Source organism: Zosterops lateralis, assembly GCF_965231275.1.
Source record: "Zosterops lateralis genome assembly, chromosome: 9".
NCBI lineage: Eukaryota > Metazoa > Chordata > Aves > Passeriformes > Zosteropidae > Zosterops > Zosterops lateralis.
In genome coordinates this window covers 2,790,863-2,812,853 of record NC_139769.1, presented here as the reverse complement: position 1 = coordinate 2,812,853, position 21,991 = coordinate 2,790,863, and the positions used below count along the sequence as shown (strand labels likewise).

Here is a 21,991-nt window from a genome sequence, read left to right as displayed (position 1 = left end):
AAAGCGAAAGAGAACCACATAAATGTATAACTTTCAAATACCTTTGAAGTCAAGGAAGTGAGGGGAGGAAGAGTTTGAACTCAGAGAACTCCATTCTCTAGTCGTGCCTTGAGTCGTGCGGCACATTTAAAAGATCCATTTGCAATAATCTACTAAACCAAGGAGTGAAAGACAGAACTCATAAAAAACCTGTAAAAATCCAAATGCTCCAGCTATTACAGATTTCTAAAAATAAAGCAGAGTAGGTTTCAGTAGCAATAATAAGCTGCATCTTATCCGTATTTCAGATTTATAAGAAAAATATGGCTGCCTTTTAGTACTCATGGCTCAGAGCAAACCATGGCTGCTTCTGCCTTGAAAAAAAAACAAAACCACCCCACAAATAAAAGTGAGCTTTCAGCTTGCTGTTGTGTTGCATTTCATTTGTCCTTTAAGTGTGTCTAGCTGCTTCTGCACCCCCTTTCACAATGCATAGGCTGTCGTTCCATGACCTAGCATTATTAAATTGCACTTATCAATCATTCTTGCCAGGAATGCCATCGCCAACTACATTAAAGAAGTCAGAGAAGTCTGGTTTCAGCAGTCCCTCGCCTTCGCAGACCTCCTCCCTTGGAACGGCTTTCACACAGCACCATCGACCTGTCATTACAGGACCCAGAGGTGAGAGGCCTTTCCCGGGAGCCCCCAGGCATCCGAGGGCAGCCACGGAAAGCCATCGCCTCCTGCGACCGCCCGGCGAGGGGCTGCGCTCAGAACCTTCACACCACCCAGGGGTTTTAGGTGTCTAGAGGCCGGTTCTGTCAGGCTGGGATGCTTTTGGGAAGGCTCCCAATGACCACTTGAGGTGGAAAGACTGGTTTTCTGGGGCCTTGGGGTTTTTTTTTGTTGGAAGAGGGTGGGGAAAGGGACAGGCTGTGTTTGCAGGGAAGTGTCTTCTGCCTGTGGCCATCCATCACATTGACTCGGTCCAACTGCTCGAGACAGGGACCCATCCATCACTTCTGACCCACGCCTGTCTTCCAGCTCTGTGGATTCCCTTCTGCCAGTCATTTATTCTTGTGCTGCTGGTGTCAGTGTGCCTTGTTAGGGGACTCCTTTGAAGTTGGTTCCTGCAATACTTTGGCTGGTTTCCTTCCCAGTACTCTTCTGACTGACTTTCCAAGTAAAAGAGATGTCCTCTGGGTCTAGATGTGCTTATACATTTCTGTTAGAAAGATGCATTTGCATTTAGCCTAGAAAACTAAATGCAGTACTGAGTTCACATTTGAAAAGGAACTCACTTGGGCATAGTAAGAGACACAAATGAATGAATCCTCTTACAAACCTCTTTGGAAGATACAAAAATAGGAATGAATGGTTGTGACATGTTTCTTTCTGCTATGAAATTTTGTCTCATTTAGAGAAGATTATTAAGGAACTGGTCGAATGGTGACGCATAAAAAGGCATATTAGCAATTCATCCTAGAAATTATTTGGAAGTATCTGTTTGGCATCAGTGTGGTTTCACTGAGGGCAGAATAAACCAGGAGGAGCCTCTTTGTCTGCACATCCAGGTGATGTGATGAGAAGTGGTGGAGTTGCACAAAGTTGAAGCAAGGTCAGACTTGCACTTCAGGAGGTTTTGTGCTTTGTTAAATCTGCTTATTGTAGTTTCATTTGTTGTGGTTAATCCATAAAAATTATTCATTACCCTTAGACATACACCTAGATCCTCAGAAGATATTTAGGCATCTATAGAGCTCTATAGAGATTTCCCTTGAAATTTGGATCGGAGCTGTCTGGCAAATATGTCCTCTTTTAAAAGCCTTGATAATTGGTGATACAAGGATGAATAATATGAAGCTTCCATTAACATTCTATTCAGTGCACATCAGCTGACTCCCAATTCCTGTCTTTTAGAAGTTCAGCCTTTTAGATTTCAGTTGTTGATTGATTAGTTAATAGGCCTTTCTTTATTTAGCTGCGTTTTACCTCACACTAATTTTTTAAGATCATTGACTGCCTTTGTCTGCCCCTGTTTAGACCCTCTGTGCTTTGGATTCTTGTGTGGTTGAGAGAGGAAATGTCTCAGTGGTGAGGCCTTGTTTAAATCTCATCTACAGTCTGTTTTCACAAGACTTTTTCTGTGCACTGAGGGATTTCCATTGGCTACGTGAGAAGAACATTCAATGGGAGCCAGAAAAGCAAATAGAATTATTACAGTCCCAAATTCTGTTTGTTTGGAAGGAGATGTTCTTTACTAACTCCATAAAGAAGCAACACAGCTTTTAATCATCATGGCTCCTAACAAGTTAACCAAAACTGTTGTTCTGCAACATCATTCAGAAGCATCTTCTATTTTATGCTCGTTCACAAACAAAGTCTCACCAACTTCCAGGAAAAAAAAAATCCCTCTGAATCCATCCATGGCTTCTTTAAGTGCCATCATCCTGAAAAAAATCTTTTCCCTGACTTCATTCTTTGTTCTTTTGGGACATTCCTCCTCAGTATTCTTCTTCCACAGCACACTGGCTGTGTTTATTTCCCTGCTGCAACAATCATTCTGTTAGTAAAGGGTGATATACTGAGATGGATTATTTTCTGCAAATCCAGCTTTGTTCTTTATCCCATCGCCTCCGGCGTACTTTAGGGACAGTAAGCAGAAGAGAGAAGCTTTTCAGGTATCAGAAGTGGCAACATAAAGAGTATAATGCTCTCGTATAAGAGGATATAATTGAGAGATTCACTTCCACCAGTAGTTACTGGGAATTGTGCCTCTGCAGAAATGATGGTACAGCACACACAGGCTGAATTCCCTCTGGACACAGGTGCATTATGTAAATGGTCAGGGGCAGGTCATTCCGAGGGGTCTTTGGAGAACAAAGAGCAGGATTTAATCTCCATTCTGCAGAGAGACTTCAGAGAAAGGGGAGTTGTGAGTAAGTAGGTCACCATCGGAGTAAGCTCCTCAGCCAACACAACGATCACAAGGAGGTTCCATCTCCTTCTCATGTTCGTATGTGCAAGTTTATCACTTGGATGTGTGTATGAGATGCATTTGTAAAGCATGATCAAAATAGACAGCAGAGAAGAAGCTGTAGACTATTCATGGCAGGTGTTGTCATTGACAACCAGTGATTTATAACTTCTCGGGAATATTCCCGAATCTTTCACACACTTCCAAACATCCCTTGGAATAACACTGCACGTCTGATGCTGGGGTGTCCCAGGATACTGAATACCCTTCCCTCTGATTCCCCACAATGAGTCATTTTGGAAACAAAAACTTCCTTGGAGGAGGAGTAAGATCATTGAGAGGATTTCTTAGCTCTGAGGTGCTCCACCCAATGAACCAGTTGGAAAACCTCTGCTCCCATGGAATTGTCTGGATGTGCTGTGCTGTGGAAGGCTGTGCATTCGTTGCTGTCTGCACTGGTGCTGCTGCCAGTGCCCAGCCCAGCTGGGCAGTAGCCAGGAGAGAGGATCTGAGCTGGCTGACCAGCAGACCAGATGTGCAGCGAGTGCTGGCGCAGGGATGCCAATGCTTCAGTGACTCCTCAGTACTTCCAACAGATGGTGGCAAGATCCAAGTTTCTTTGGTGATAAGCTAGCAAAGTGATTCATGGAGCCTCACTTGATGATGGCAGTTTTTTGGGCATGACTCTATGAATGCACCATATGTCTTCTCTGGACCAGCGTGGTTAGGATTCAGCGTCTGGCAGATGGTAAATTGATCACCTATAGGGTGGCTTTAGCATCACTATCAGTTTTAGAATTTATTTCAAAGCCTTGAAAATTCAAGCAGCCAGATCTCTCTCCTCCTCAGGCATACTTTTGTTACCTGCAAATGAGATTATTTGGTGGTCAGCTTAGCTCACCACAGCACTCCAGCATTGCAAAGCCATCGTGGATTGCTGGCATCTCACAAAGCTTCCCAGACCACTTGAACTCTTCACCAGACAGTGAAGGATTTAAATGCTATGGGTGACAGCAGTATTTACATAAGCGGTTTTAGTCTTCCATGTATTGCTACTTACACTCTGGTGACTTTATAACTGGAGCTGGCTGAAACATTAAATTGACCACGATCTTGTAAAGCCAGGATGTACAGCAGCCTGTGCTGCAGAGCATTCAAGCATTCCCACGGAATATGACAATGTGGATCCTGCAAGCCAAAAAAGCAAGGAAGAAAAGGCAAGGAAAAGAACAAAAAAAATAAAAATAACAATGGGATGGTGCGTTAGGAAGATAAATGAAGGAGAAACACAATTATAAGAAGCAAGAAATATGGCAAGAAGGTGAGAACCCAAGGAAGGGGGTGTGTGAGAAGAAGGGATGAAAGTCAACTAGTGGACTGGTTTCCATTATATTAATTTCCTCCATAATTACCAATGCCATTTAGGCTTTTATCAGGACAAGGCATGCCAGGGAAACACTGCAGCACAGTACTCTCTGTTCATGCCAAAGTGGCAAAACCTTTATGTCACATATCTGGAAAGATACCGTGTCCTTCTCTATCAAAATCCTCCACTGGGTCACCAAAGTCCTGGTGCCTGCTCGCTGTCCTGTCAGCCAGCTCCAAGTGAATCAAAGTGATGCTGTACATTGTAAAAGGGCATTTTGTAATGTCCTGTTCTGTACAAGTCTCTGTGGCCATTTCTTGATGCTGTCAGCTGGCACAGTGGTGTAACCTTCTACTTCACTCCAAATTTTGACAAAAACAAAGAGGTGCGGTTTGACACAAACACCTCGGAGCAAGGGGTGGTGATGTCAGAGAGCCAAGAGAGTCACACCACAAGGGCAAGGAAGCTGAGGTGAGGCCACAAAACAGCACAACACTGACCATCAGACGAGTTTGCATCAGACCAGTTTACAATGTCAGGACAGCTGACTGAGCAGGGGAAGATTTTGATTTTCTGAGCTCACTTTGGAGTAACCTGGTGCTGAAGGAAAAGCAGTTTCCCAACAGATGGCCTCAAGGTCAGGCTTTAGCCATGACACAATCCCCAAACTGCCACTGCCAGGGAGGGCAGAGAGGGGGGGGGGCCTGCAAAGGGTTAAAGCTCCAGCTAAACAAAAGTCAGCGACCGTGTAATTAAAACTCTACCTTTGTTGTATTGTCAAGAGTTAGCCTGTGACATAGGAAATATTTAAAGGAGCAGGCTGTTCAGCTAATTTGTGTGTGAGTGAACTGCTTAGACAGTCCTATCCTAAATTAACTGTAAGACCACCCACCGAGCTCTCCTCATAAAGGGCCACGATTGCTCAGCTCCGTTCTGTATAACCGTTCAATAATTACTAGATAAATGCATAACTAAAAGCTCTATTACACTAATAATTTGTACTGAGATAGATGTGTGGGACACCATGCTGGGTTAATTTGTCATCCCTGCAGCAAACTTCTAAAGAGGGCTCTTTCGCAGAGGAGTTGTGTTAATATGTTGCTCCAGTGAGGACATGTTAGAGCAACAAGATGACTTGGTCGCTTAATCTCCTAAAGAGGCAAAATGCCTGGAGGGGAAGTGCCAGAAAGAAGAAAGGGGGGTGATTAACACAGTGGACCCAGATTTAAACTCATCCTGACAAAAGGAGCTGATCTAACTGAGCAAAAGAATAGGAAAAAAAAAAGGGGGGGAGTGTTAAAAATACTAATAGGATTTCATGCATCCCTAAAAAATAATATAAAAATAAAGTGCTGCAGGAACAAAGTATTTTGCCCATGCTTTTCCTGATGCTGCTTTTGGTTCCTTTGCTCTCTTTGATGTATCCGTGAAGTTAAACTATATGCTTTAAACAGTGCAGTGAACTATAATATTTTTATCTCTGCTTTATGCTAAATTCTTCTAGCTTCAGACACACACAAAAAGCACATTATTGCTTTAAATATGGAACCCATGTTTAAGCATCAGAGCTCTGGATTTTCAACCTCCTCTATTGACAGAACCATAAATCATGTTAAAGTTAAGTGAATTACTGTAGCGTGGAACTATAGCTTTAACAATGTTTATGTAGTATCAGCTTACCATCTACAGAATGAAAGGGAGGAAAAACACTGATATTAGAAATGGGAATGTGGAGTCCTATTAACTTAACAGCAATATATCACTCCAAAGTCACAGATTCCATTACCATGCCCTTTTTAGTATCAAAGCAGAATTATATCATCACACACATAAAGGTTGTAGTTTTTAAGAGAATTTACATTTCTATTGTAAACTTATCAACTGCATTTCATTATAAGAAAGACATGATATATTCTCCTAGCAGTAGTTTTTATCTTATGATGAGAATACATGAGAATGCATCATGTGTATTAAAAGTAATAATAATAATATGCAGAAGTTGACAGCATTTGATGTGAGGCAGAAATTCTACAAAAATGTTAAATTAGGGTCTTTTTGACCTCTAGCTGTAGTGTTGGAAGGAAGGAGTGCTTTCTATAGGTCTGATTTTTATTTCTGTCCCGATGTAATCAATTCTATAGTATTCTGATCTCCCAAAGGCAGCAGAATTCTGACATGTTTTAAAACATTCTGCTCAAAATAGCTAACTTAACTGGCCCCCTGCCCGTGCCAGAATCTGGAACCAGTGCTCAGTTCAGCTCTACAGGTTTTCAAAAGCAGCCTGTAACACTCAGCAGCCCAGAGAACACCAATAAACCCTCGGCTCAAACACAGCCCTGAGCATATTTTCCTTTTGCGAGGAGCTCCGTGGGCCTTGGCAAAATGTCCTCCTGCCTCCCACTTGCTACTGCAAAATTTCTTACAGGAAGAGTGTTTGTGAACAAAGGGTCCAGGTGCCTTGCACCACTCAGAGCAGCAGCAAAGGGCTGAGAGCCAGCCCTGATCTGGAGATACCGTGGCTCTGTTCTTTTCAGCAGTGCTTAGCTGGCCAGCTGCACTTGACTTCTGGAGCTGAGGGATGGAGAGCCTGCAATTCAGCCCATCTTTCTGATGTTCATGGACAGGAACAGATCCTCCATCCATCCTATCCAGGCTGTTTCACTATCTCCTGCATTGGTCAGCTGTTTCTGTTACATTTTAAATTTTTCATCTATGTTTGTCTACAGAATGTGGGAACGAGTGATACCTAGATTTTACCAAAGTTCAGAGGGTAAAGCCTATTTTTTTGTTCTCCAGCTCCATGATGGTCACTGCAAATGGGAATGTGAGATGGGATCAGTTTGCATTTAGCTCATCCTTGGACCTGACAAACTAAACAGCCCCTTTGCACCAGGATGGGACTTAACAAGTACCTAAGTTTTCCAGGGATGCGAATTCCCTTCCAAGGGCTCATCCTAGGACTGGTCAGTCCTACCCTCAGCAGCTCAGTATTTAAGTAGGAGCAGATTTTGCCAACCTGAGTAAGCAATTCCTCTACATTTATCACCCTAAAGTCTGTTCCTAATGGGCAGTAAGAAAAACGGGGACTTTCAGAAACCTTTTAAAGTGTTACAGGGAAGCAGCTCCCATTGAAATTCAAAAGCAGTTAATGAATTCTCTCAGGACCTCTGCAAATCCCAGCCCAAGTTTCTTAATTATTTTTTTTTTCCTTGTTTGGGTAACTTCTTTCATCACCAAAATCTGTGGGCTTAAAGCTATTGTTTTAGGCTTCCATTCTTTACCTCTTGTATTGTATTATACACAGAAGTGTAAGTTCCTTTCAACAAATTTGGATTATTGCCAGATCTCCTTATTAAAAAGTCACTCTTCATATTTCCGATAAACACAGCTGTTTCATGGTGTTTGAAAGCATTTCACATCAGCCAGCATGGTGGCTTAGCCAATTAGTCCTCTAATATGGTCAATTTTGAGAATAAGTACCTTTGAGGTACAAAGGGTGGGATCCATCTCGCATAATTTGAACTGGCATCACTGGAATGGCAGGAGAAAGTTTGCAGCACACAGGGAGTTAAATCAACTTAGAAGCCTGACGTGGAAGTAGCTAGCAGAACAAACTGTTCTCTAACATTTCCAGGGAAATGACTTTTCAGAAAATACTTTCTTAATTGTAATGAAGCCAATTATAATGGCCTCAGAAACAAGCGGATAAAAAACGATCCCGTTTCATTACGGTTCTAATGTTTCTATTTCTAGGAAGGCTGATCAATGTTTAATGAAGTATTAGTAAACTTAATTATCACTTTATAGAGGAGGTATCTGAGCATTGTGCCCCGATCCAACTGATGGAGCAGCCCTTGTGCCTGTGAAGGATTCCCAGCACTTCTCCCTGGCACAGTCCCGGGTGATAACACCTTTTCCTGAGCAACACCAAACGACCCTTTCAAAGACTTCAAAAGACTTCAGGAAGAAAGAAATTCCATCCAGTCGTGTGGACTTGAAGGAGTTGGCAGGGCTCTTTTTGGAAGAGGAGATGGAAGGTGGATGGATCAATATGTGCTCCCATATGTTGGGCTGTGCTGGTGGAAAACCTGTCTGAGCACTGTAGGTGTCCCTTCACCATGTCAGCAAGCACTCCCCGGGAGCAAGGATCCCAGGGCTCTTTATGAGGAATTGCTCCTTTGTTCCAGGATCCTAAATATCCGAAGAAAACTGTAACCTGTTTCAAATTAACTGATCCTTTATTATCTCATCACTCGCTGGGACAGAATTCACAATTTTGGCTCTTCTTCAGAGCCTCGGCCATGTGCAGCGCTCACCTAATCAATGGCTGCAGCTTATTTTATTGGTTACTTACTTTGTTATTGGCTACTACAAATCAAGAAGGGGGAAAGGCAAGACAGACCTGCATAATGAGAGGTTGGAATTCAGCATTCCGAAAAATCCTGTGACTTCTGTGCTGCACAGCACCACGAGCTCATAAAACACTGAGGAATCCAGTGTAGCACGCAACAGCTGTACTGCATAATTACTTGGCCCAATAGCAGCAGTTTTAAAATACTGGTATATCTGTTGCAGGCCACCATACATTATCATCTCATTTTCAATAGAAAGTCTGGGATGTTTCAGACAAGCTTCAATGGAATTAGAATCATGTGTGCTTTGAAATATTTATGCTCGCCTTGAGATGGAGGGATAACTCCTGCCTCCAACCCCCACACAAAATAACAGATTTTATAACACCAGAGAGTCCAACTCCTCCACACCTAGAGCAGGTAGAAATGAAGTTCTGATCTTGAGTACACATCTTTTCATAGATTGTAGAAGTCATATTTTATGTCATTTACTGAGGTCAATAATAAAATATAAATGTCACAGGCTGAAAGACGCCAGGAGAAATATGGTTTGGCAGGATGGAGCTGCTTAGGGATACATAAATAATAAGTCAATAAGTAAATAAATAATAGACAAAGACCTATTTTATCTTCCATTTGAAGATCTCAAAGAATTTACAATCTCTGATTGAGACTTGTAATATCCCATCAGAAGTAATAAGAGCCTCTTCTCTTACACAGGGTAATTTCCATCACTGTAGGTGTGGGTTTAGGAATTAAAGACTTTATCATTTTTATTAAGTCTGAAAATCATGACTGAAAGAGCTCTTGGCCTTTTTAGAGGCAAAAAGGGAAAATAATGGCTTGCTCCATTACCCCTTGTGCTTTAACTGATTAAAAATGCTTGTGAGGGCCCCTATATTTGGAAACACGGTTGTGTTCTGCACTCAGAACTTGTTGGAGTGGCCAGTTTTGCACTCACCAGAGTTGCTGACCACAACACAGCTATCAGAGTAATGGTCTGTGTCTGGGCCAGCAGATTTTAGACTTTAACATTTAATTCCCTCTCTCTAGTATCAGGCAGGCACATTTGTAATGTTGATCAGTTTAATAGTAGTGGTTTTTCTCCTCTTATCAAAGAGCCCTTTCTTCTGGCACTTGAGAAATTTGGTATTTCCTAGTCAGAGACTGCAAAAACAAACCTTTGGAGATCCTTATTGCACTCGTCACTTCTTATGCTAAGAAGAAAATGACCCCTCCACGTCAGTGTATGGTACAGGCTGAGGATTGATGCCAATTTTCTTGTTTCCCTCCCCCAGTCCTTCCCTGATCAGCAGGAAACCCTTGGAGATGGGCTGAGGAGTTGGCCACAGTTCCAAAGAGGAACCACTTTATCCTCGCAGCACTTTGCCTTGCTGAATTATTGTTGATCATTTCTGCATTCCTTTTCCTTCTCTCTCTCTTTTTGGGCAGGTCACTGACACACACTCCTCACGTTGTTTTCTACCCTGACATGCTGAGGAGGTCAAGGCTTGCTCCTTACGTGCCACTGAGTATTTCTTTCATCTTTCTTAGGGCAAATCAAATTATTAAATGAAGAGCCATACTTTGGAAAAGCTAATATACTGTTGTCACAGGCCTGGCTTTGAATTCCCAAATGTTCCCTGGATACAATTTTTTATTCCTTCTTGTTTGAGATGCATTTCAATCTCCTTTGCACCCTGCAGAAGGACAGAAATGAGTTTGTTCCCAGATGTGTATAAAGGACAGTGCAATTGCATAACAGTTTCAAATAGTATCAAAAGAGCTGATACTAAAAGGAAATTCTCTTTTTATATTTCAGAAATTCCAATTTATTTCTTACTTAATTAGATGTTTGTCACAAAAATGTCCATTTCTCACTTCTATCTTCATCCTTCATATTCCATCTGGCACACAAGGAAAGTGGGAACTACAAAAGCAGATACAAAGAAAAGGGAGTAAGACAGAAATACTGTAAGCTAATAAAAATGTTGTTGCAGTCATCAAAATGCTGTCTGAGATCTACCTGACTGAAGGATGGAGGTGTTGACCTCAGAGCAGCACCAGTCAAAGGCAGGGGATGATTTTGGGCTCCTTGGACATTGTTTAGTTCTCTGTCTATGGTAATAATTGGCTCCATGGTGGTCACTCACAGTGACTGAAGGGAATCTCCCATTATCTCTACCTGTGATGTTTTTCTTTCTATTGGGAGTATTTTCAACAGAATTCAGGGGAGCAGAATTGTGGGGTTAACGTGGATACAGGGGAGCTTTTCATGGCAAGGACAAGGGTTTCACATCCATCCCATATCAGCACCCCTGGCATGAGTGCAGCTCTTTTTGGTGGTGGTGTCAGAGCAATAATTCCTATCCTGTGGTGGAAAGGGACGTGTATAGAAGGGCTGCCCAGCCAACCCTTAATGAATGTTTACAGGAAAATGCAGTAGTTTCCTTGCTGCTGCTTTTGAGTTCATGTTTTATCCACATCTTCAGGCTCTTGAGTTTGCTAATGGTTTAATAATGCTTAAGAAAAAAAAATTTAATAAAGTGTCGTATTATTAAACTGGCAATGGACAAGAGTAAGAAGCAGATTTTAGCTTTTATTTTACTGAAGGTTTTTCATAACATTCATCATGAAATGAATGTTTGCTCATTTGTGTTTGATTTTAGTTAACTTTCCTGCATCTCTCCAGTTTTTCCAAAAGTGCCAAAGGCTTTTTTTTTTCTCCTCTTGTATATTTAAATTACTTCCAAGCCAACACCTGAGTTTCTGTAGAATTTTCCCTCCTTGCATTGCCTTTATCTAATTGGTCAAATGCACTGTACAAGCACAATCTCTGCACATGGACACCCCTGAAAGGCTCTTAGGGTAATATGCCAAGGGAGCAACAAAGACCGTTTGGTGAGAAATAAAACAATGATTTACAGGTGAGCTTGTGTGCAACCAGATTAATTGGTCATTCTGAAGGAAGAGTGAATCCTCATTTTTAAAGGGAGAATTCATGGCACTGTAAGTGGCAGCAGTTGCTACCTCGTGGTGACAACTAACAATGGAAAGCACTGTTGGGTAACAAGAGTCCAACCCAATATATTTTGGAGGCCAAGGAACTGGGCAAAGGTGTCACATAATGTAGGAGAGCAAAAGGCTCTGGAGCTGCACTTGTAGTTCTGCTGAAATCAGCTGAGGGTAAAATCGGTCATTGCCAATGGGCTTGTGTACATCACACCTCTGCACCTTCTCTGGAGTACATTTTCCAGCTGGCTTGTTGGCCCATAAATTCACCAAATTAAACTTCATCCCTGAGAGGGAGCTGAGGGCTTGCTGAAGATCTGAGCCCAACATTATTCAGGAGAAATGTAAATGTAATTTTCCAAACGATCTCGCCACTTTTGTGCATGTTCATTAAATGAAAACACGTTACTTAAAATAAATGTTCCTGAAGTGAGATGGAAAAAAAAAAAAACAACCCAACAACAAGAAGTGTTAGACCATTTTTAAATTATCGACCGTTTATACTACAATGTAAAATGGATTCGTATGTGCAAATCCAAGTTACATGAAATGTCAATTAAATCAACCCTAATCTCCCAAATACATTTTTTTATTGCCTGATTGATGAGAGCTGCTCTTAAGGTGATGAATAGTTTTCACTCTCACAAAGGACTGCTGATTCTTTCCTACGTGTCCACTAAAAACACAGAAAATCCTTCAAAATGTCTGGCTCCATTTGCTTCTAGGATCTAGATGAAGTGAGTGTAGGACACAATGTGGTCTAATATATTAATTGATGTATAAACAATACTGTACATTTAAAAAAACAAACCAACAACAACAAAAAAAAAGATACTTAAAACTACAACAGATTTAAACTGTTTTATTTTCCAGAGGCAAAACTCTATATAACGTCTTTGTTTTCTTTCCTATAGCAAGTCCACATGCAACACCATCGACTCTTCATTTTCCAACATCACCCATTATCCAACAGCCTGGGCCATACTTCTCACACCCAGCAATCCGCTATCATCCTCAGGAGACTCTGAAAGAGTTTGTCCAACTTGTCTGCCCCGACGCTGGTCAGCAGGCTGGACAGGTGGGGTTCCTAAATGTAAGGAAGCCGTTTTTCTTTCTTCAGAAGTGTTTTTTGTCCTTTTGTAAAAATTAACCACGGGGTTATTGATGGGGTTATTTTAACAGCATGTCGCCTGCAGGAGCACACCTTGAATAGTTGCTGGAAGGGAGAACAAGAAAAAAAATAAATATATATATATATATATAAAATAATAATAACACTGTGCTGCAAAAGTATTTCAAAAAACAACAAGAGACCTCCCCAAAAAACCACTCGACCACATTGTGGTGAAAGTAGCTTAAAGTGTCAGAGAAGCTGGTGCTTCAGTGACCTGCTGGGTCCCCCCACAAATGACTTTGTTGCCTGTGTTGTAACCCTTGTGGAACCAGGGTTAACAAAATACGAAGGCAGAATAATTTTTATTAATTATTTTTGAAGTTCAGGGGAGAGTGGTGGGGAAAGAGCAGGAAAAGGGAGGGTGAGAAACAGATGTTTCAGATCAGCTAAGTTCATTAAAAAAAAAAAAAAAAAACTGCCTTATAGCACTTTAGATCAAGTTGACCAGTACTTGAACTCAAGATGTTAAAAGTACAGTTTATTATGGTTTGTTATTTCTGTAAGCAGTTATCTTTTCCCCTTATCTCTATGAAAAATTAAGCAGAGTTCCAAAGCTTCAAATAACCATTTTCATTTTTTTTTTAATCAAATAAAGTGAATCATCTTGCTATTATTGAAATAGCATTCTGGACGAATACAGAATTTATAAATTTTATGTAAATCAAATCTAAAATAATGCTCTGAATATTTCATGAAATGTAATGCATGTAACTTTTTCCAGCCAATGAAGTAATAACTGGCAAAATTACTGCTTCTCTCCTGACATACTGAAAGTGTTAATGAGAATTAGTTTAATTATTAGCATCTAATTTATTACACTTATTTAATAAGCTGTATTGTTCTTAGTGTTTTCCTTTCCCCAGCAGAAAAACTGACTCTACTTATTCCAGCCAGTCCTGGCTTTGAATAATGTCTGCAATATGTTAGCAGATACATTTATGTCTAGACAACAAATCAATACAGTGCTTTTCTTTTTCCTTGAGTATTCATTTGCTTAATTTATCCCAAACCATTCAGCATTATGAACTGTTAGCACACTCACAATGAACAGGCAGCAGGGGTCTTCTTGGCAGGAAAGGGACCTAATTGGGAGACAAGATAGTGTTTGAGAGATGTCACTAATATATTAGTTTATTAAAGGTGCTGGATGTTGGGAAAATAAATATCCCTGAAGGATTGCTTCTTGCTGCAAACTCTAGTAACTGCAGTCTTTGAAGTCTGTGGGAGTGCTGCTAAGTTAAATGCAGATGAACTTGAATCTTATTTATCCCCTTAACCATTTTTGCTCTAGCACAAGTGTGATTTGCACCTCCACAACTTTAAGGCCTTTTGTCAGTGTCAAAGCAGGTGAATTGAAAATAAAGTCCCAAGTGTTTTGCCAGGATGAGTATTTTGTCCCCGGCAATTCAGGCTAATGGAAACCCTAACAGGAATTAAAATATTATTTTCTTTAGCAGTACTTAGAATATGGATCTGTGTTTAAAGCTGAGCTTTTATCATCAATGGAAAAGCCAATGTTCAGTGCCAGAAGAGCTGCAGTGAGATCAATTTGTAGAGTGCTGTCGAAAATGATCTCATCATTTTTGTCACTAAAATGGAACACCTGATTCACAGCCTGTCCTACTTTCTCTTTATAATGGTATTTGGCATCTATCTGTATGGTTTTCAAGTGTCCAGGCTGGGTTACATTTAAAATGTAAACTTAATAAGCTGGGGGGAGGGTTGGCATGTTTTTCTAAACCCGATTCCTGTTTTTGTGATACTTGAAAGTACTTTTACTTATGGACACATTTTTCTGGTGATTAATTGGAAGACCACACTCATATAGCTGATCCCCTTCAGCCTGTGACTGACCACATCCCAGACTGAAGGGAGGGTGGTTTTTTCTCCCAGTGTGTAAAATGAAGTTGTTCTAAGTTCAGTCATTTCTCCATATGATCCTAATGGCAGCTAAACCAAGAGCTACACTATTGCTAACTCAAAAGGGATGTGGGAGAGCAGTTATTTTAATATACACTCATTCATTTTCCTGTAATGAGATATCAGCATGATTTTTAGGACCACCAAAAACGCTTGTTTTTTCTCTTAATGAGCAGTATCTTTAAGAAATTTACACTCAAGTCCTAGACACTGATATCCTGAGGGTATAACAGAGGCACGAAACTGGGGGATTTTAGGGGTCAAAAATACTGCTTCACATCTCACTGATCATGGGTTAGTGCTGCAGGAAATGTAAAGAGGAGTAGAATTTAATCCAGGACAGTTTAATCTTTGTTCAGACAAGCTGCTAATAAGACAAGTGTTTAAAAGCCAGAATTTCCATAGTTTCACAAGGTTCACAGAGTTTGACACAAAGTTCCTCGAAGTCCATGGAGAATTTGAGCCAGCACTTTCTTTGCCACCTCTCAAGTAATTGTAAATGTGTTGCACATAGTTTTTTAACTAGATTGTTTTTTTTGCTGGAGGTTCCTTAATGGCTGATTTTTAGTATAATTTTTGTCTGTTTGCTTGTTTTTTGGCAGCCCAATGGTAGCAGCCAAGGCAAGGTGCACAATCCATTCCTTCCTACCCCAATGTTGCCACCACCACCTCCGCCACCAATGGCTAGGCCTGTGCCTCTGCCAGTGCCAGACACAAAACCTCCAACCACATCAACAGAAGGAGGGGCCACCTCTCCCACTTCTCCAAGTAAGTATAGACGGCAGCGGGATCCAAGGGCTACCGGCACCGCCGGCGCTCGGCTGTGCAGGGATAAGGACTGCACACATCTTGGGAAAGCAGGAGAGCTCTCTGCTCTCCATCATGGACAAAACTCTTGAGCTGCTCCTGTGTCAGCAGGGAAAGCCTTAGCTCAAGGTTGCAGTTTTATTTTTGACTTGGTTGGCATTTCACGTTAGCACGTGTGAGGGAAATCGAGGCTGGTGGCTCAGCTGTGACACAGAGCTCGGATCTTTGGGATCTTGTTTGCTGCCGTGAGGATTCAAGTTGATATTCCATCCCTGGAAGTGCTCAAGGCCAGGCTGGCTGGACCTCTGAGCAACCTGATCTAGTGGAAGGGGTCCCTGCCAGTTGCAGAGGGGCTGGAACTGGGTAATATTTAAGGTCCCTTCCAATCCAGATCATCTCATGGTTGTGTGATAAGTTGGTGTCTCAAGTCAGGCTTTAGGGGATAGGTCCCACATGGAAGTCAGGCAATCTTGAAAACATCCCTGCTTATACACACTGGGCTAAACTAACAACCCTTTCCAGTTTGCTTCAACTGTCATTCTTTTGGGAATAAATCTTCCTAGATTAAGCCAGACATCCTTCCCTTATGCCGTGCATTTTAGGCAAGAAGTTCTGGTATGTCTTAGGGCCCAGGAGAAAGCTCTAATCCTCTCCCACCACCCACACGGCTCCCATATGCATTTTGTGTAGCCACAAGTCAAATTTACAAATTCCTGGATACACACTTGGGGATACCACTTTGGAGTCACTCTTCTGGGAAACAAATGCAATTCAGCTGTGTCTGATGCTCTAAGAAAAGTCTGGATGTTCAGGGAGTTAATTGTGAAATGATTTAATGAAGCTATGCTCAAACTGACATTTAAAAACAAAAGGGAAGCTTTCAGTGCTTTAATGGCGACTGTAGGGGACTTGTTCCACAGTGAAGGGAGTCCAAATAACATCCACAAACAAAAATCAATCTAATCGAAAGAGCAAATCCCTTTGTGTGCTTTTCAAGCTTATTATTTAAATGCTATATGCAACCACTTGCTTGATCTGCAAAGAGGTACTCACTCTTCAGACCAAGTGAAGCCTACGTTTTTAAAGCTTTATATACTTTTCAGGAGGCTTGCACAGGTTCCAGGGGGCATTTTTAAAATCTGGTAGTTCCTCAGAGGTTTTCATTGCCTTCTGCTACACGATAGTGCATCAACTGCAAACTCAGCAAGATGCTCTGGCTCGCTTGGAAATTGAAATGGGTTTTAGTATGAGACAGTCTGGTCAGACTGTGAACACGATCTTCTAGAATCAGGACTTCTCGAATTGATCAGCAGATTTTTGTTGAGTGAAGAAGTTGATTCATTCCCTCCCCTCCGTTCCTCTTTCTGACCTTAGACCAACACTGGTGCTAAGGGGAAGTTTTGACACTTTCCAAGGGGACTTCCGAAGTCCTATCAATAAGATTCCGCGGTGGGATCTAAAAGGTTAATGTTTAGTCATAGTTATCAGTGAGCACAGTCAGCAATGCCTTACTATTTCCTTGTCTTCAGAACCGGGAAAAACAAAACTAGGTCAGTGTGTACTTGTCATTACGGTTGTGACTCAGTTTACTGGCAGTGTCTGGTGTCGAAAAGAAAAGAAAAAGATTCCCAACAACATTCTAGCACCAATCTTAATTTTTATGATACCGTGATTGTGTAAACAAACTCAGAGTGTGTCTGGCCAGATTCTCAGCTGGCAGAAAAATGGGCATTTCTCCTCTGAAGGGAGCAGGACACCCATTGGTGTCGGCTTGGGGATGGTCACTGGGCTTTGTGTTCAGCAGACAGCTGCCACGTTAATTGGGAATGGAGGTTTTCTCAAGAGCAGCCAGTTAATGGTATTTAAACAAAAGATTAGGAAAATAATTACTGTTTGTTAATTAGCCACGCTGATGTCTAAACATATAGTTCTGTACATATTCAGGCACGCATCTTCCTTTTGGTGAGGGGTTTGAATAACAGTGACTCGAGTTGTAAAGAAGCATATAATTTAATTTAGGGACAAATTTTACAGAAAAGTAGATTATAGGAAATATTTTCTAAGAAAAATTATGACATATAAACTAAAGCCAGTGGAAGCATTGGCCACATAAAAGAGGAAAGCAAACCGAAGTTTGCGGCGTCGCAGCCAGGGTTTGCCAGGAGGACCCACTGGGCTCCATTCAGTGTGTCAATCAGGACCAACCCTCCATTTCCCTCCGTGTTTATTTTTTCCTTAACTAAATATTAGCCTTCAAACAGCGAGTGCAGATTCACCAGAGTTCCACAAGAGCCTCACAAAAAGGTGTTTTCCATGGTTACGAGCTGCTGGAGCGCACCGGTTCTGGGAGTGTCGCCGGGCTATGGCTGACTGCCCCGCAGAGCTCGAGGATATTGGAAAGTCACTTATGCAACAAAGGCAGGAGTGATGTTAAATTTTGGCCAGACTCTCTCCTTAGCCTTGTGGAAGAGAATGAACCACCCACCCCACCCCCCCTCCCAAGGAAATGGAGTGAAAGGGGTTGGCATTTGCTCCATTCTCCTTCCCTTTTTTGGTCTAGCAGAAAGCCCTCAGCAGAAACAAAATGCAGTCACGGCCCAACCAAAAATTGGAATATGGCCCTCCTGAGGGGTGCAGGAGCCAGGAGCAGCTGTTCAATACAGCATGGCCTCCTGGGAACGAGAGCTAAAAATCACAACAAGGTGGTTAATGATTCTCAGAGCAATAGTGAAACTCTCCAGCTGTGACATTAACCAAAACATGAACATTAGTGCTGTCCAAGGAAGGAAGAGCCCTTGGAGATGCACACTGGGGATTTGCCGCTACAGGGTGGCCAGGCATGGGAGCTGACAATTTCAGCTGCATATTCCATCCCTTTGGAAAGCCAGCATTTTCCTCAGTCAGATGGCACAATGGAGATGCGATTCACAAGGTTTGGGAGGTTCATTTTACCTCCACAAAACCTTTTTCAATAGAACACATCTTTGATATCAGAATCAGACCCAACATTATCTTATCTCAGATCTCTTCCTGATTTTCTTTGGTTGTTACCCATTACAAACACAACACAATATTTTCTTGAACTTGGCAGTTTTGGGGTTTAATATCTCACTGCCCAAAGCAAACCCCACCTCCACTACATTCCAGTTGGGCTTTATCACTATCATAATTAATCATTCCAGAGCAGAGCCTAAGATACTGCCATCCTGTACACCCTGACTTTTAAACAGCTTTTTAAAACAAAGGGTTGTTTTCTGAGATTCACAACTCTTAACTTAAACTCATTACTGGTTAATGTCCCTTTGAACAAAGGAGTTTTCTTGTTCAGTGGCATTTGTGTCAGGATGAGGAGAATGATCTTGTGGCTGTAGTACAGGATTCATAAAGCCAAGTGCCAGGTCCTGCCCTTGGGTCACAACATCCCCTGGAACTCTCCAGGCTTGGGACAGAATGGTTGGAAAGCTGGAAAAGGACTTGAAGATGCTGGTCAGCAGCAGCTGAACATGAGTCCAAGTGTGCCCAGGTGGGCAAGAAGACCAAAGACACCTGGCCTGGATCAGCTCTTGTGCCCACAGGACCAGGGCTGTGACTCTCCCCTGTGCTGGGCACTGGTGAGGCTACACCTTGACTCCAGCAGAAAAACATTGAAGTGCTGGAGAGTGTCCAGGGAAAGGAATGGATCTGGGGATGGGTCTGGTGAACCAGGAGCGGCTGAGGGAGTTGAGGGGGCTCAGCCTGGGGAAGATGAGGCTCAGGGGGGACCCTGTGGCCCTCCACAGCTCCCTTACAGAAGGAGGCAGCAGGAGGGTAGTAAGGCTCTGCTCCCAGGGTACAGGGACAGGACAAGAGGAATGGCCTCAGGTTTCACCAGAGGAGTTTCAGGTTGGATATTGGGAAAAATCTCTTCACAGAAATAGTGGTCAAGCACTGGAGCAGTGGCAGTGGTGGGGTCCCCACTCCTGGAAGGATTTAGAAGCCCTGTGGATGTGGCACTTGGGGACATGGGTTAGTGGTGGCCTTGGCAGTGCTGGGGTAGGGGTTGTACTCAGTGATCTTAAAGGTCTCTTCCAACCTAAACTTTTCCATGAACCTGCAATCAGATTGGCTTTCTCTCCCTTCCTCTGCTATGCATTGACTGAGCACCTTCTGGGCAAGTTTGAGCTTTCTGTTCACTCCATTCCCCATCCATAAAAAAGAGGGTTGACCCTATCATTCAGTTTGCTGAAATTTGCAGTTTCCTCTCAGATACTCAGCTGCTGAATGCACTGCAGTAGGAATTGTTCTACTGCACCACATTCCTCCAGTTAATCCTCTTGCTGCAGCTTGAGAAACAGGACAACTCTTCACATCAAACACATGTACCTGTCATCTTGGACTGTAAAAGGGAGACCTAGTGGTACATTAGGTCATCACTCACCCAAATCATCTTTAGCAATCCTTTTTAATCCAGAACAATGATAAATTACACACTGCTGCTCTTAATAGCAATTATTTCAGGAAAGTATATTTAAAATAACATTTCCCTACTGCAGGCAACTTTAAAACACACAACATCCCCAAAACTGTTTGTTTGTCTTGTCTTTCATACAATTTCTTGCCATTTTGGCTAAATATCAAAGCTGTCTGTGTGAGCAAATGTTCTTTCTCTGCCAGCTCCTGTTTTGCTTGTTCCTGAAGTGAAGCATCATAGCAAATTTGTGGCATCACATTCATTTCCTTGGCTGTGGGCTATGATGTTGCAGACAATCCTTAGTGAATTCCAGTGGCAGAAAGAGCAGGCTGGGCAGGAAGCTGTTTCTATTCATGCCCAACGGGACAGCTATCTGCTGGTGTGAACCAGTGTAGGTCTGTGCAATTCCCATGGAGCAAAGCTGATAAAATCTGGAGAAGATCTGCCTAAGAGACCTGGCTGCTGTTCCTTGTTCCTTTCCATGCTTTGGCTTTTCCCAGACTGGAGTTTGAAGACCCCAGCATAGGCTCAGCTTATATTTATGCTATAATATAATGTGACCCAGCTTTATCCAGTGAGACAGTTTGCCTAATTCTAGGCAAAGTCTAGGGATCAGACTTCCAGGAATCCCTCCTCCATGTCAACCAAGAGTATTTATCTGAAGACAGTAAAATGCAGCTGGAAGTTAATCATGGTCTAAGCAACACTCAGTACTTCTCCCTTTCCTGAAACAAATTTTCCCCTAACAGGGGAATGTGTATTTAATGTCAGCTTAATATTCTGAGCCAAAATGGCCCCTTACAATCCACAAACATCCTGGGACATTTTACAGCAAAGAAGGAACAGCACCTTGGGAGAGACCAGTGTGTAAATCCTCTGCATAGTTGTCATTTTGGTGCTCTTCCCCCCTTGGCTTCAGCAGTGCAGTTATATGACCTGAAGGAAATACCAAGCTGACATCCGAGTATTTTCAGAAAGCAAGTTAAACATGGTTAGGAGCGGAAGGAAGGTATACATAGCAACTCACCCAGAGAGCTTTGAGGGGACTTTTGTACACATTACACACTTTTCAAATGCTTTCGAATTTTTTGTTTGAACAGAGAAGCCATTTAAGTCAGCATTCTGCTGGTTCCCCTTTGATTTTCTACCAAATATCACAGCAAAAGTATCTGCCAGCGGGGAACTGTAAACAAGATCTTGAGTTCTTTCCCTTCTGGGTGGAACTTACCTGCTCCAAGGGAATAAATGGCCTCTCCACTCAATCTGCTTCCTTAAAAGTAGACCAGGAGAACCAAACAACAGATGTTTGATTTTTGAGCTCTAAGTTAATTTTCCCCACTGCAGAAGGAATTCTTAGTCTTGCACAACACTAGTTCATTAGTTAGTTAAAAAAAAAAAAAAAAAAAAAAAAAAACCTCCACAAAGAACAGCACAGAAGACTCTTAATGCAAGGCATTAGCAACAGGGAAATGCCTTTTGCAAATGTGTGGCTTCTTTGAATTATTAACCAAATTCACATGGTAAAAAGGTGAGGAGAACATCTCACCAGATCTACTCAGTTAATTTCTTCCTTGATTTGCAGGTAGGAGTAACATTCAGCTTACCTGTTCATAATATTCAAACTGCACCACAATTTGCAAAACCATCTCAGGGAGATGAATTAGTGCACTTAAAAATTCTTTTAAGACTTTGTAAAGGAGAAGTGTTCCTTGCATGATTTTTGCAAATGTTGGCTTCTTAGAGAGAAGAGCTCACCTCACCAGAAACAAGTGGGAAAAATTCCTTCTTAGAACCCAGGAGTACCTTATCTCCCCTCATATCAGCAGGAAATGAAGATATGCAGCTCCTGGGGTGATTTCAGGGAATCTTGAGAGAGGGAAGTTTTCTGATTAAACTATAAGAGCTAAGAAGCATCACAGGACTCAAGTTTGTGAGACTTGAAGGATGTGACTTT

General features: G+C 42.0%; 1 protein-coding gene across 9 annotated transcripts in view; it reads left to right on the top strand.

Moving 5' to 3' along the window:
• Window positions 1–21,991, top strand: part of NFIA (nuclear factor I A) — a 249,093-nt gene that overhangs the window by 197,326 nt on the left and 29,776 nt on the right. For 6 of the 9 annotated variants that reach the window (XM_083867286.1, XM_083867288.1, XM_083867289.1 and 3 more), the window contains 3 exons: window positions 532–660; window positions 12,601–12,779; window positions 15,383–15,548. In XM_083867286.1, the coding sequence (XP_083723412.1) occupies window positions 532–660; window positions 12,601–12,779; window positions 15,383–15,548 (474 nt within the window). The remainder of the gene's footprint in view (window positions 1–531; window positions 661–12,600; window positions 12,780–15,382; window positions 15,549–21,991) is intronic. The other 3 variants (XM_083867290.1, XM_083867291.1, XM_083867285.1) reach the window with 2 other exon arrangements.